We start from the raw sequence: 14045 nt of genomic DNA, 5'->3' as shown, positions 1-14045 counted from the left end.
AAATTAGAGGTATCAAAAACAATAATGTAAACAGAAAAAAAAGAGTGGACTTTTGCTTTCACTTGTTCAGATTTATCCAAACAAAACACAGTTGCTTTCTGGCCCAATTATTTTTCTAAGGGTTGTAGCTTTGTAATGCAATATGCATATCGAAAATACCAAAGACATATTTATATGTTGTGTATATCCATCAAGAAATAAAGACCATTGAGCATGTTCCTCCATATTTCCTATACCTTGTCAACGTGGAACAACATCAGAATTGAGCTGCATGTCCTGAGACCATCTTGGCCATTATGTACAGCTAAATTCCACATAATATGTGCAAGGTAAATGCCCACGCGCCAGCAACACCCCAGCCTAACTCAAGTTCATGACAGTTTCAGTACAAACCACAACAAAAAGGAGCCGCAAATACATAGGGCTCATCTGTCTCCAATAGAACTAACATGCAAATATGAATCAAAATCGCAGGGAAATCGCGCAATACGACCAACGTCGTATCGCCATGATTCTGCCGCTGTTGCACCGACCTTGTCGGAACCCCGCTGTCTCACCATGTGTTCGCCGCTGTTTCATTGTTATGACTGCTTGGCTGGAATCTCGTTCCGCCGAATTCACCAGAACTCTTTGTCGTTTCTAAATAATTATTTAGTGTAAATTTTCTGGGGACCTTCTATAAGATCAGATTTTTTAGAAGAGTAGTATAATTAATATCCCATCTAATGTAATTGGTGGTGACTTTGTATGAATGCATATGCTGGTTAGGTTGAGAGTCAACCAAAATTAGGGAAACAAATGAGCATGAAAATTGAGTAGCATGTATCATACTTGGGATATCTACTTATGAAGGAATAAATATCTATGTACTTGGAAGCTTTCAAAGTAAGAGTTACCTCAAAGCTTCTGAATATGAGTGTCAGCGGTCTTGAAGATACCACCATATGTGCTTCCTTTGTTCGAATATATTCATCGGTGATTTGCCATTTTTTTGCCAAGGAAACATCATTGCAATCAATAATAGTCAGATGATAAACCCTTGCACCTTTTAGGAAAACCAGAAAAAAAAGAGAACAACACGAAGTGAAATCTCAGTTCATTGAATAACGCAAAATCATCAATTTAACAATAACACACGTGATAGGACAAAAGTATTGTATTCACAAAAGACAATGGATGATCCTGTGATATACAAAGCTGGATATCTATGAAGGAACATGCGTTGTACAAAGTAGGCTAGCTACCGAGCCCATTATTGATTGATATGATCTTAGATGAGTAATTCCCGTGAAGTACCTGCTGCTAGCTTGCAGATGTCGGACCTAGTGCCATTAAATCCGTAGCTCAGGTGTGGCTCTGGCCTCTGGGATGAACTCCTCATCTGCATTTCACAAATTCACATCATAAATTTATGGTTCTTTCCGTAGCTTAAGGAAACAAACAACCCTATGTATAAGATTGAAAACATGTCGATTCTTATTACATGCAACACTGAATACCCTCATGCTACCTATCAAGAGTGATGAACCAATGTTCATTGATGTGCAAATGATGAGTAAGTGAATCAAGCATGAACTGAAGAAATATATGTCTGAAAAAGTCAATACAAGGTATAAGTATGGTACAGACGGAAGAACACACGTACCAATCGTCTGGAACTGAACCACCGCAATAAGAAGCAGTAGGGGGAGTCTGCACGAAGGAGCATGCTCTTCTTGAAGCTCTTGCTCCTCAATCCTCACCGCCGGCACATGCACCTTCTTCAAAATCTAGCCGGACAAAGAACCCGGCAGGTGTCGAGGAGTCCATCTTGGAGGGCTTGCAAAATCAGGGCTAGACCTGCTGCGCCGCCTCCGCGCCGTCGATAACCGCCGCCACGGCGACCGGTTGATCCCCACCGCCGCTGGATGGCAGGCGAGGTCTCCGCCGATGTCGGCGATCGCGGAGGTACGAAGATGGGGAATTTCAAGAGAGGATGTACGATCTTGGGCAGCTATGCCCAAATCCATGCCTCTAGTCGCGCTTCCATGCTGTTGTTTGGCTTACGATCTGCGGAGGGCAGCGCGTCTCCCTGTGTCCGAGCGTGGATCCGGATGCGCTGTGTGAGTCGCGTCGGATCGTGCAGGATTGAAGCGGCTGCGCCGGGGAGACTCGCGCGACGGCGGCGGGCAAGCTCGTGCAGCGCGGCGGCTCGGGTCATGGAGCAGGGGGAGGAGGATCACGAGCTCAGGAGCGAGGGTTTCGGCTGCTGTGTTCATTTTCCATCACGACAAGGTAGATGGGCCTCGGCCCAGTTGAGGCCGTGCGGAAAAGAGATGCTCGACGAAGCGTACGACGAAGCATACGACGAAGCGTATTGTGATGGCAGAATAAGGAACCACTTTAGTTTTTTAAGTAAGTAGAGATACTCTATCAGCGGAATTTCTGCAACAAGTTAAGGAGCTACAAGCCATAACTTCCCTGCGCGCGTTCCCGAAATCCATCAACATGCTCATTGGATCAATTGTGTCTAGCTAGCTAGGTACGCATTTGGTTATCTTAATTTCCTCTTCTGTACAAGTTAAGCCAGCTAATATATAGTAATATCCAGTTAACTAGCAGGACTATCAAAAAATGGGCACGACCTCTCCTATTTTCTGCAGCACATTCAAATCACATATCTAATAAAGAAATGCACACAGCACATGTGAAATTCCAGCACACACAAGATCATCGGCATCGCACACTACAAAAATGGAACGTCGACTACGGCTGGTCATAGTGGGGAGTAATTTGGACTAGGAACATATGTCATGTTACTAGTCTAGGTTACTACCTTCATAGTGGGTAGTAACTTATATGTGGTATCATGCATTGTATCATTTATTATGTTGTAGACTCATCTTGTCTTGAGGTGTGTGATGTTATGGTAACATAGCTAGTTACCACCTAACTCTCTTTCTTCATTTATTAGCATGCCATGTCACCAAAATATCTTGAAATATGTGATGTTACTAGCTATGTTACTCCCACTATGAGCAGTCTACCACTAGACAATACAAATAACATGAGCTGCCAGTTGCCAGCATGGACAGCTTTTCAGGACCTCCGAGGCGACCACCTAGGCAGTCGGCGAGGAAGTAATAGATCACTTACTTTTATTGATGACACCATCCGGAAAGCCATCTACGGATTAAAAGAACTACTCCCTTCGATCATAAATAAGTGACTCAACTTATTTATGTCTAGATGCGGATGATGTATCTAGATGTATTTTAATATAGATACCTCGATATCTAGAAAAATGACTCACTTATTTATGGATGGAAGAAGTATTTAGAAATGAAAAAAATGAACCCAACATAATAAAATCTAGTACAGAGAAAGTGCATTCAACAAACTGAACTACACAAATGACTAATATATGTGGTCTACCTATATTTTCACAATGTTCCAAGAACTCGCTAAATCGATCCATGAGATCTGGGCAGCGTTGAAGTATGTCATTTACCTGGAAATAGAAGGCAAAGCTATCCATGTTCAGAAACATTATCATTAGGTCTATCCACTGGTTAAGTATCTCTTCAGATCATTAGGTAAGATTTGGAATTGCTCTTTACAACAGAACGACCTAGCCGGCCAAATTTTCCAATCCCCTTGTTGCAATTATTGCCTGGCTGTATATGTGCAGGCCGTGGTGGGACTCGATTGGAGGCGCGCGCATGCACGGGATCCACCGGGGGAACGAGCCATAGCTGGCCGGTGCTCGAGCGGCGGTGCAGAAACCCGAGCGGCACCAGGGAAGAGGCGGCGCGCGAGATGAGGAAGGGGACCCATCGCAGGAGAGTTGACTACCAAGTACTTTTAGTTGTGCATGTCCACGTGTGCAAGCAAATAATCAACACACATATGCATCATGTATTGTATGTAGCTTTTTTTACAAACGGAGGCTATGCCCCGCCTCTACATCATTAGGTTTTATGCATTCAACCATTTTTTTCTTTCATTTAATCATCAAAGAACAGACAAGAGATTATACATCAAAAAACCCTGAAGCCACCACACAACACCTAACAAACACAACAGTTAGAGAGAAGATCATGCCAACATGGACTCATTCCCCGAAAACACTATAAGCCCCATCAACTAGGATAAGGAAACATCGCATACCCCGAGACACCCACTAAGCGAAACGGGAGCACTCATCCGGTCTAGTAGACTCATAGCTCGGTTTTCACCGGCTGCCACGTCTCCTCAACTCGTCGTCGGGACTAGATGTGGATCATGTGGGATCAAGCAATCCATCGGCCACTACCAGCCAACCGACCACCTCCGAGGAAAAAAGAAGGTCGCCGCCGCCATGCCTAGGGCCGAATCCCCAGGCGTCCTCATGTTATAGGCATACCGCATGAGTACCGATGCTTAGCGATGTCAGCGTCATCGAGATGCAGTTGTGTGTAGGTCGCGGCCCGACCAAGCCCATCTGGGCTCAGATCGGGCCCACCTGCTCCACCCGCCATCGCGGTGCCCGCCGTCGCTGGACCACCGAGGCACCCTGGCTGCCTTTGTCGCATGCATCACTGTTGTAGATGGCCGGAGCGGGCTCCGCCGCTACGCTTCCATGGTGGCCGAGGAGTTCCGCCACCCCCACGCGACATGGGTTTTTCCTGGCGACGCCTTCGGTGGCGGTGGTGGGCGAGGATGCGCTCGGGGGGAAGGTAAAGGTGCGCCGACGTTGGGCACCCCGGTGGGGCTATGGTGTCCTCGTCTTGCATACACAAGAAATAAAGGGAATCTTGCACATTTATACGTAGCTAGGCACTCATCGGGCAATTTGCACAGATCAAATGCATGCATCAACTTTGTTGGCGAACACATGCTACTCTTGCTGTGAATCACATGCTCCATACTCCGTGTGCCCTTGTATTGGTTGATTTCAAAAATATGATTTAGTTATCGATTCGTTTCGCAACTTTTTAATAAATAGCCAGTGTGCTGAATAATTTGATAGTTTAAGTACACCATACATATATTATCTTCAAGCTGGAAGTTTTGCACTATTATTCGAGAATCTTTCTAGTGGATGGTCCTGTTTTGTGAAGAAAATGTAAATTCAAAGTTGTGTATTGACTTTACCTCTTTACACCACCACGATATCATATCGATGAACCCTACCTCCTCTCCCGCCCCCTCCCGGGCGGCGGCGGAGGATCCCTCCCCAAACCCTAGCAGCCGCTGCTGCTGGTTCCGGTGGCGGCGCCCCTTCCGTCGAACAACGATGGGGAGGAGAGGGCTTCCGCGGCGGTGCATCATGCGAGCTGATGAGGCGCCGGTGGAGGACGTGGGGCAGCACGGCTGCTTGGCTGGGGCCTGATGCACTTCGCCGGTAGCCATGGAGGAGTGGGTGGAGCGGTGGCGGCCTTCGCCCCCAGGGGCGGTTCGGCGGGGGTATGCATGATCTGCGCTGCCATCTTCTTCCCTGGTGATCCGGTAGGAGTGACTGGCGGCGCGGGGGCCGCTGGGCTTGCTTTATTTTGGTGGCGGACCTCGGGTTACTCGCAAGCGAAGATGAAGACCTTCCGGTGGTCAGTTTTCCTTGATCTGGCTGGAGAGAAGAGTTTCGGAAAGCTCCGCCGACGAATGGAACAATGCATCTTTTGCCTGGAGTTTGCTGGATCGGGTGGTATTCGTTCGCGCGGACCCATGTTTTTATTTCGACCATTTGGTTCCGGAGGGAGCGGCGCAAAGCTCTATTCTGTGTTGACATCAAGTGACTTTTTGGTCCATGGTGAAGTCAGAAGAAGGAATATGATGAAGGCCGGATTGGTGGACTTGCTAAAGGAGGTTCAAGTCTCCGTGATGTTGAGGGACTTGTTTGGCGTTCCGGGCTCCGCATTAGTGGTATGCAAGTGCTGTCCAATCTACTAAGTATATACTATTTTCGTTTTTCCATTTGTATTCCACATATAGCTAGTGTTCACGTACGGTGCAGCTAGATGCCTAGATACTACTAGTACTAGTAGGAAGGAAGGAAGAAAACCGAAGTGGGCTCCAAGATATTTAATGCATGCGCGCGTGGCCAGAAAATTGCTTCCCCCAGCTGTAATTCTTGAATTTATTTTCCTCGGTTGATGCGTTAATTAAGGGTTTACTCCAGAAAATAAGAGAAGGAGACCACCCTTGGGTTTTCATGTCTTCCAAATTCCAATGAGAGTCAGGAACGGAACCAACGAATGGAAGCGAAGGGAGGAGGGTGCAATTGGCTGGCGGCATGCACTAGGCGGCGACTCATGTCAATTCATTCGATGGGGGAAGAGAGCAAAAGACCTGCTCCTGACTATGCGCATACAGTATATATATAGTATAAATTATTAATTGATTAACCAAATGAGTTAACGCGCGCGAGTCGGCCTGCTCCTGACTAGTACGCGACCTGCATGTCAGGAACGGAACCGCCTGATTACGAATGCGCACTGTCCTGCGCGCGACGCACGCCTTTTGCTTCTCTGATGATGGACCACAGCTGGCCGTGCGCACGTACTACAGGATCGTGCTTGCGCCGCTGACGAGGCAGCGCTACTACGGCAACGTGTGCCGCAGCCGCACGACGCGCTCATCTCGGAGGCCACGGGCGTCTCCGACACGGCGCTGGGGTACAGCGAGTAGTCTGCTTCGGCTCTTTTCCCTAGCTTGAATTTCGCTTCGCGCGCGCGGCAGGCTTCGACGGCGTGGAGATCCACGGCGCGAACGGGTACCTCATCGAGCAGTTCCTCAAGGACAGCTCCAACGACCGCACCGACGAGTACGGCGGCAGCCTCGAGAGCCGGTGCCGCTTCGCGCTCGAGGTGGTCGACGCTGTCGTGAAGGAGGTCGGCGGCCACCGGGTCGGCGTCCGCCTCTCGCCCTTCACGGACCTGCTGGAGTGCCACGACTCCGACCCGCACTCCCTCGCGCTCCACATGGCCACCGAGCTCAACGACCACGGCGTCCTCTACCTGCACATGATCGAGCCGAGGATGGCCATCGTGGACGGCCGCCGGGTGGTGCCGAAGCGGCTGCTGCCGTACCGGGAGGCGTTCAAGGGGACCTTCATCGCTAACGGCGGGTACGACCGCGAGGAAGGGGGCAAGGTGGTGACCGAGGGGTACACCGACCTGGTGGCCTTCGGCCGGCTGTTCCTCGCCAACCCGGACTTGCCCAAGAGGTTCGAGGTCGGCGCGGAGCTGAACAAGTACGATAGGATGACCTTCTACACCTCCGACCCCGTCGTCGGCTACACCGACTACCCCTTCCTCGGATGATCATCGATGGAACTTCTTTCTTTCGCGCGATTAATTTGTAGTGCGTGTTCGCACTGGATGTATGTGGAAGTGTTGTGTTTTATACAACAATCAGGCCCAGTCTGTGGTCGTTGAGTTGTCATGCATTGTGGTCAATTATAGCAATGGTAGATACTTCCAGATAAAGAAAAGGTTAAGGCAAAATGAACCTCTTTCGCCAAAGATTTTTAATATTGTGGCAAATATGCTCGCCATCGTGATTGATCGTGCGAAGTCTAATGGCTAGTGCTGCATCTTCTTGATGACGGTTTATCCATCTTATAATATACTAATGGCACAATTCTCTTTATAGAACATGACATCGAAAAGGCTAAAAATATGAAGTTGATTCTATCTGCATTTAAGTAGCTTTCGGGTCTAAAAATAATTTTTTTATAAAATAATTTTTTTATAAAAGATAATTGTTCTGTTCGGTCAGGCTCAAGACGACGTCAATCAATATGCTGAGTTATTTGGTTGTACCCAAGACCAATTTACAATAGATATTTGGGTATTCCAATTCACTATCAAAGACTTACAAATGATGAATGGAAATTGGTTGATGAACGGTTACACCTACGTTTATCTAGCTGGCAAGGCAAACTTTTATCCCTGGGGGAAAATTGGTGCTTATTAATTCAGTACTGACTAATATGGTACTGTACATGATATCGTTCTTCCAACTTTCAAAAGGGGTCTTAAAAAGGTTGGATTATTTCCGATCTAGATTCTTTTGGCAAGGTGATAGCTAGAAAAAGTAATATTGGTTGGCTAAATGGAGTGTTGTTTGCCGTCCTAAAGATCAAGGAGATCTCGATATTCGTGACCTTTAGGTCAAGAACAAGACTCTTCCTGGTAAATGGTTGTACAAGCTTCTCACCGAGGATAGAATCTGGCAAACCCTCCTAAGGAGGAAATACATTGGCTCTCATGTATTGTCTCAGGTTTTTTGGAAACTGGGGAATTCATACTTTTGGGCTGGTCTTATGGCAACGAAGAAATTCTTTTTTCCACATGGTTCTTTCTCCATTAAAGATAGCTCAGAGATAAGGTTCTAGGAGGAAAAATGGCTGGGTAATACCACACTCCGAGAATAGTACACTAGTAGAAACAAGGGCTTTGGTTTTTTGCTCCAAAGAGCTTTTGCACCGGATTTGGCACGAACCGGTGCTAAAGGGGGTCATTAGCACCGGTTCATACGGTCTGGACGTCCAGGGGACCCGCCGAGGCATTTGCACCGGTTCGTGCCGTATCTTTAGCATCGGTTCGTAACACTAACCGGTGCTAAAGGTTTTTCGCCAGGCACGTGGCAGCCGCAGAACCTTTAGCACCGGTTCGTGTTACGAACCGGTGCTAATGATAACCGGTGCTAAAGCTCCCTTTGCCCTATATATTCAGCTCACCCCCAACCAGCCCCCTCACTTCATTTTTTCTTGGTGGAAGGTGTGTGTGTTGAGTGCTTGCTTGCTTTTCTTTGCCATGCACATGAGGTGCTCGATGAAATGTCTGAGAGAATGATGCCGCTTGATTTTACACAAAACAAAAATGATATGAGGTGCCGGAGCGACACTTAAGCTTTCTCCTCTTTCTTTCCTCCTCGATCAAGGTTAAGCAACTTTACCCTTTCATTTGTACGGTGCTAATTTCCACTATTTATATATATTATGATGTTTTGTAATGGTTTTTTGATAAACTTAATTATTTGATGTAGATGAACCGGCGGCGGTGGATGTACGTTGACCGACGCCTACCCGAGTTTACTTTGGGCTTGGATTATTTTATCCGTGTGGCTACGGAAAACCCATAGGCGGATGGTTTTATATGTTGTCCATGTGTTAGTTGCCGGAACTTAACGCAATACCCTGACTGGCAAGTCATTTACTCCCACCTGCTTTGGAAAGGTTTCATGTCCAGCTATAATTGTTGGACCAAGCATGGAGAAAGAGGATTTATGATGGAAGACAATGAAGAAGAAGAGGATGATGATATGTACCCTAACTACGGTGATACTGCACACAGAGGAGGAGCTGAAGATGAAGAGGCAGAAGGAGGTGAAGATGAAGAGGCATCAGATGAGCCCATTGATGATGATCTTCATCGGGCCATCGCTGATGCACACAGAGAAGCAGAAACTGAAAACGAGAAGCGGAAGTTAAAGGGCATGTTAGATGATCACAAAAAAAAGTTATACCCAAATTGCGAAGATGGCAACACAAAGCTCGGTGCCACACTGGAGTTGCTGCAATGGAAGGCAGAGGCTGGTATATGTGATAAGTCATTTGAGAAGTTACTGAAAATAATGAAGAAGAGGCTTCCAAAGGATAATGAATTGCCTGATAGTACGTACGAAGCAAAGAAGGTTCTCTGCCCTCTAGAATTAGAGGTGCTGAAGATACATGCATGCATTAATGACTGCATCCTCTACCGCGCTGAGTACGAAAATTTGGAAAAATGTCCGGTATGCACTGCACTGCGGTATAAGATCAGGCGAGATGACCCTGGTGATGTTGAGGGCGAGCCCCGCAGGAAGAGGGTTCCTGCCAAGGTTATGTGGTATGCTCCTATAATATCACGGTTGAAACGTCTGTTCAGAAATAAAGAGCATGCCAGGTTGTTGCGATGGCACAAAGAAGACCGTAAGAAAGACGAGATGCTGAGACACCCCGCTGATGGGTCGCATTGGAGGAAAATCGATAGAGAGTTCCCGGACTTTGCAGCTGACACAAGGAACTTAAGGTTTGGTCTAAGTACAGATGGAATGAATTCTTTTGGGGAGCGGAGCTGCAGTCATAGCACCTGGCCTGTAACTCTATGTATCTATAACCTTCCGCCTTGGTTGTGCATGAAGCGGGAGTTCATTATGATGCCAGTGCTCATCCAAGGCCCAAAGCAACCTGGCAACGATATTGATGTGTACCTACGGCCATTATTTGAAGAACTCTCACAGTTGTGGGCTAAACCAGGTGTACATGCATGGGTTGAGTACAAACATGAGTCATTTAACCTACGAGCGTTGCTTTTTGTGACCATCAATGATTGGCCTGATCTTACTAACCTTTCAGGACAGACAAACAAGGGATACAATGCATGCACGCACTGTTTAGATGAGACCGAAGGTGCATATTTGAATAAATGTAAGAAGGTTGTGTACCTGGGGCATCGTCGATTTCTTCCAAAGAGGCACCCCGTCAGAAAGAAAGGCAATCATTTCGGAGGTGTGGCAGAACACCGGGAGAAGCCTGAACTCCGTACCGGTGATGCTTTACTTGATATGGTCAAGGACATAAAAGTAATCTTTGGAAAGGGTCCTGGCGGTCAATCTGTTCCGAATGACGTCGCTACCGGACACGCACCCATGTGGAAGAAAAAATCTATATTTTGGGAGCTACCCTATTGGAAAGTCCTAGAGGTCCGCTCTTCAATCGACGTGATGCACGTGACGAAGAATCTTTGCGTGAACCTGCTAGGCTTCTTAGGCGTGTATGGGAAGACAAAAGATACACCAGAACCACGGGAGGACCAGTATCGTATGAAAGTCCCAAAAAACAAGCAAGAACAAAATTACAAGACGGATACAGGGAGTCGCTTAAGTCCTCCCAGCTACGCTCTTACCAAAGCAGAGAAGGAAATCTTTTTTGAAGTCCTTTACAGTATCAAGGTGCCGTCTATCTTCTCATCAAATATAAAGGGAATTATAAATATGGCAGAGAAAAAATTCCAAAACCTGAAGTCGCATGACTGCCACATTATTATGACGCAGTTGCTTCCGGTTGCACTGAGGGGGCTTCTGCCGGAAAATGTTCGAATACCCATTGTGAAGCTATGTGCATTCCTCAATGCAATATCTCAGAAGGTAATCGATCCAGCTAGTCTTCCAAGGTTACAGAAGGATGTGGTGCAATGTCTTGTTAGTTTTGAGTTGGCGTTTCCACCATCTTTCTTCAATATTATGACGCATCTCCTGGTTCACCTTGTCGAAGAGATTGCCATTCTCGGTCCTGTATTTCTACACAATATGTTCCCCTTCGAGAGGTTCATGGGGGTCTTAAAGAAATATGTTCATAACCGTGCTAGGCCAGAAGGAAGCATCTCCAAGGGCTATGGAACAGAGGAGGTCATTGAGTTCTGTGTTGACTTTATTCCTGACCTTAAGTCGATTGGTGTTCCTGAATCGCGGCATGAGGGGAGACTAAGTGGAAAAGGCACGCTAGGAAGGAAATCAATGATATGTAGGGACGGGATTTCTTTCACTCAAGCACACTACACAGTTCTACAAAGTTCCACCTTGGTGGCCCCGTATATCACTGAACACAAGAATATTGTACGCTCCCAACACCCGGAGCAGTCAGAAGACTGGATTACACATAAACATATGCAGACATTCGGCGGTTGGCTCCGAACACATCTCATTAATAACAACGATATTGGAGATCAGTTGTACTTGTTGGCCGGGTCACTATCTTCGACTGTACTGACTTTCTAGGGGTACGAGATAAATGGAAATACCTTCTACACGATCGCCCAAGATAAAAAAAAGCACCAACCAAAACAGTGGTGTCCGCATTGATGCAACAAACACTAACAGTGGGGAAAAGGACACATATTATGGTTACATAGAGGAGATATGGGAACTTGACTATGGACCTTCTTTTAAGATCCCTTTGTTTCGGTGCAAATGGGTCAAGCTGGATGAAAAAGGGGTAAAGGTAGACCAGCTGTACGGAATGACAACAGTGGATCTCAACAATCTTGGTTACAGAGACGAACCATTCGTCCTAGCCAATGATGTGGCTCAGGTTTTCTATGTGAAGGACATGTCCTCCAGACCGAAGAAAAGAAAACATAAGGAAACAAGCTCATCCGATGAGCCAAAGCATCACATAGTTCTTTCAGGGAAAAGAACCATCGTGGGAGTCGAGGACAAGATAGACATGTCAGAAGATTATAATAAGTTTGCTGAAATTCCGCCCTTCACAGTGAACATTGACCCAACCATCGCGTTAAATGCCGAAGATGCTCCATGGTTACGGTCGAAGCGATCATAATGCTCCATGGAAAGTCCAAAGTAAGCACTTCCTCCTGCAACATCGTAAGACATTCCAAGAAACCTCAAACACGATATATTGTGAAGGATTTTTTGTGATGTATGCAATTATCCAAGTTTATTATTTTTCCTTGCAACTATGACACATAATATGACAACACGCGAAGGTTTCGCGTTGTTTGGATCTTTTTTGAATTTTTTTATGCTTGTTTCAAACTATATTCTAAACGGCGGGCATGAAGATCCTTCGCTCGGGGCGGAGTTTCGCTAAAATTTCACTGGATCTCTGATCAAATAGCATGTTGTGAACCCAATAAATATTTTTACAAAAAATTCTGAGCATTATATCATGTGGATGTAGTTCAAATCTGGCCGGCCTCCTGCCGATTCGGCTGGAATTTGTCTTTTTCACGAGGGGTGGACGGGAAGGTTCCAAATACACCGGTTGGGAAATTATCCATCTTAGGTGGTCTAGTATTTTTGAAAAATGTCTTGGTACCAATGTGAAACTTTAATTTGGTGGTTGCTTCACAAAACACCCGCTTTTTGGCACCTCGAAAATGGAAAATGGATTTTTCGTGCGATGAAAAGGAAAACTTCCTCCTACAACATCGTAAGACATCCCAAGATTCTGTCAGTAACTCCTTGCTTGCAGGAAGAGTTCTCGGGCGGAGCTTCCGAAGATGTCTAAGACGGCCGGCCAACTAAGACATCTTCGAGAAACTCCGCCGGAGAGGCTCTTTCCTTCGAGGTCGCCGTCGTCGGGTTATATACCAGCTCCCGGGAAGCTCTCTATGCTCTCCCCTCCTTACCCTGAGCTACTGGTTGTTGGGTGTATATTAGCAGCTTCCGAGCGGGACTCCTAGCTTGCTTGCGGGAAGAGTTACTCGGGCGAAGCTTTCGAAGATGTCTACGACGGCCGGCCATCTAAGACATCTTCGAGAAGCTTCGCCGGAGAGGCTCTTTCCTTCCTGGTCGTTGCCTCTCCTCTCTCTGCTCTCGGGCTGCTCTCTCTACTCTCCCAGAGGGGCTATATATAGCGGTACGGTGTGCCTCCAGATAATCCCCTCCCCCCAGATGAGGCCACCCCAGATAAGGCAAACACCAGATAAGCCTCCCCCAGATTAAGCCCCCCATCTTTAGCACCGGTTCCAGCCACGAACCGGGATAAAAGGGGTATATAAACTAACCCACCATGTCAGATTTAACTAAATTTAAACTAAAACAACGACAACGACTTTATTGAAATTTAAACTAAAACAAAGACAAGGACTTTATTGAAATTTAACAAAATACATTAACTAAATTTAAACTAAAACAACGACGATGACTTTATTGAAATTTAACAAGATACATTAACTAAATTTAAACTAAAATAACAACTTCTACTAGCTAGTTCTTCCGCGCATCCGCTGCTGCCCTCGTGGCTGCCGCCTCCTGCCGCAGCTCCTCCTCACGACTGATGGGATTCGTAGCATAGAAAACAAAAAATTTCCTACCGCAAGAACGAATAACAAGCCAAGATCCAATCAAGAAGATGGTAGCAACGAGAAGATCATGAGACTAACCCTCGAAGATTCCAAAGCCTATGAGATTAGATCTCGTTGTTGATGTAGTCGATCACTTGCCGCTTTCAAAAGCGCGTAGAAGATCTTGACGGTGCCACAGTCGGGCAGCACCTCCATACTCGGTCACACGTTCGG

At 46.5% G+C, this 14045-nt stretch overlaps 1 protein-coding gene across 1 annotated transcript; it reads left to right on the top strand.

The window, feature by feature from the left end:
• The first annotated feature begins 6445 nt into the window (after positions 1–6445).
• LOC124646957 (putative 12-oxophytodienoate reductase 5) lies at positions 6446–7346 on the top strand. The gene is made up of 2 exons (XM_047186985.1): positions 6446–6568; positions 6669–7346. Exons 1-2 carry the CDS (start codon positions 6446–6448, stop codon positions 7278–7280), a joined length of 735 nt encoding a protein of 244 aa, XP_047042941.1. The 3' UTR covers positions 7281–7346.
• The last annotated feature ends 6699 nt before the right edge of the window (positions 7347–14045 follow it).

This window comes from Lolium rigidum, chromosome 4, assembly GCF_022539505.1.
Source record: "Lolium rigidum isolate FL_2022 chromosome 4, APGP_CSIRO_Lrig_0.1, whole genome shotgun sequence".
NCBI lineage: Eukaryota > Viridiplantae > Streptophyta > Magnoliopsida > Poales > Poaceae > Lolium > Lolium rigidum.
The sequence above is the reverse complement of the archived record's forward strand: the minus strand, read 5'-3'. Positions and strand labels throughout refer to the sequence as shown.

Bases quoted from the DNA above. Each gene is read 5' to 3' on its own strand.
- LOC124646957 (XM_047186985.1), top strand. From the start codon at position 6,446: ATGCGCACTGTCCTGCGCGCGACGCACGCCTTTTGCTTCTCTGATGAT. The intron at 6,569-6,668 runs GTGTGCCGCAGC...TCTTTTCCCTAG, and splicing joins GGCAGCGCTACTACGGCAAC to CTTGAATTTCGCTTCGCGCG.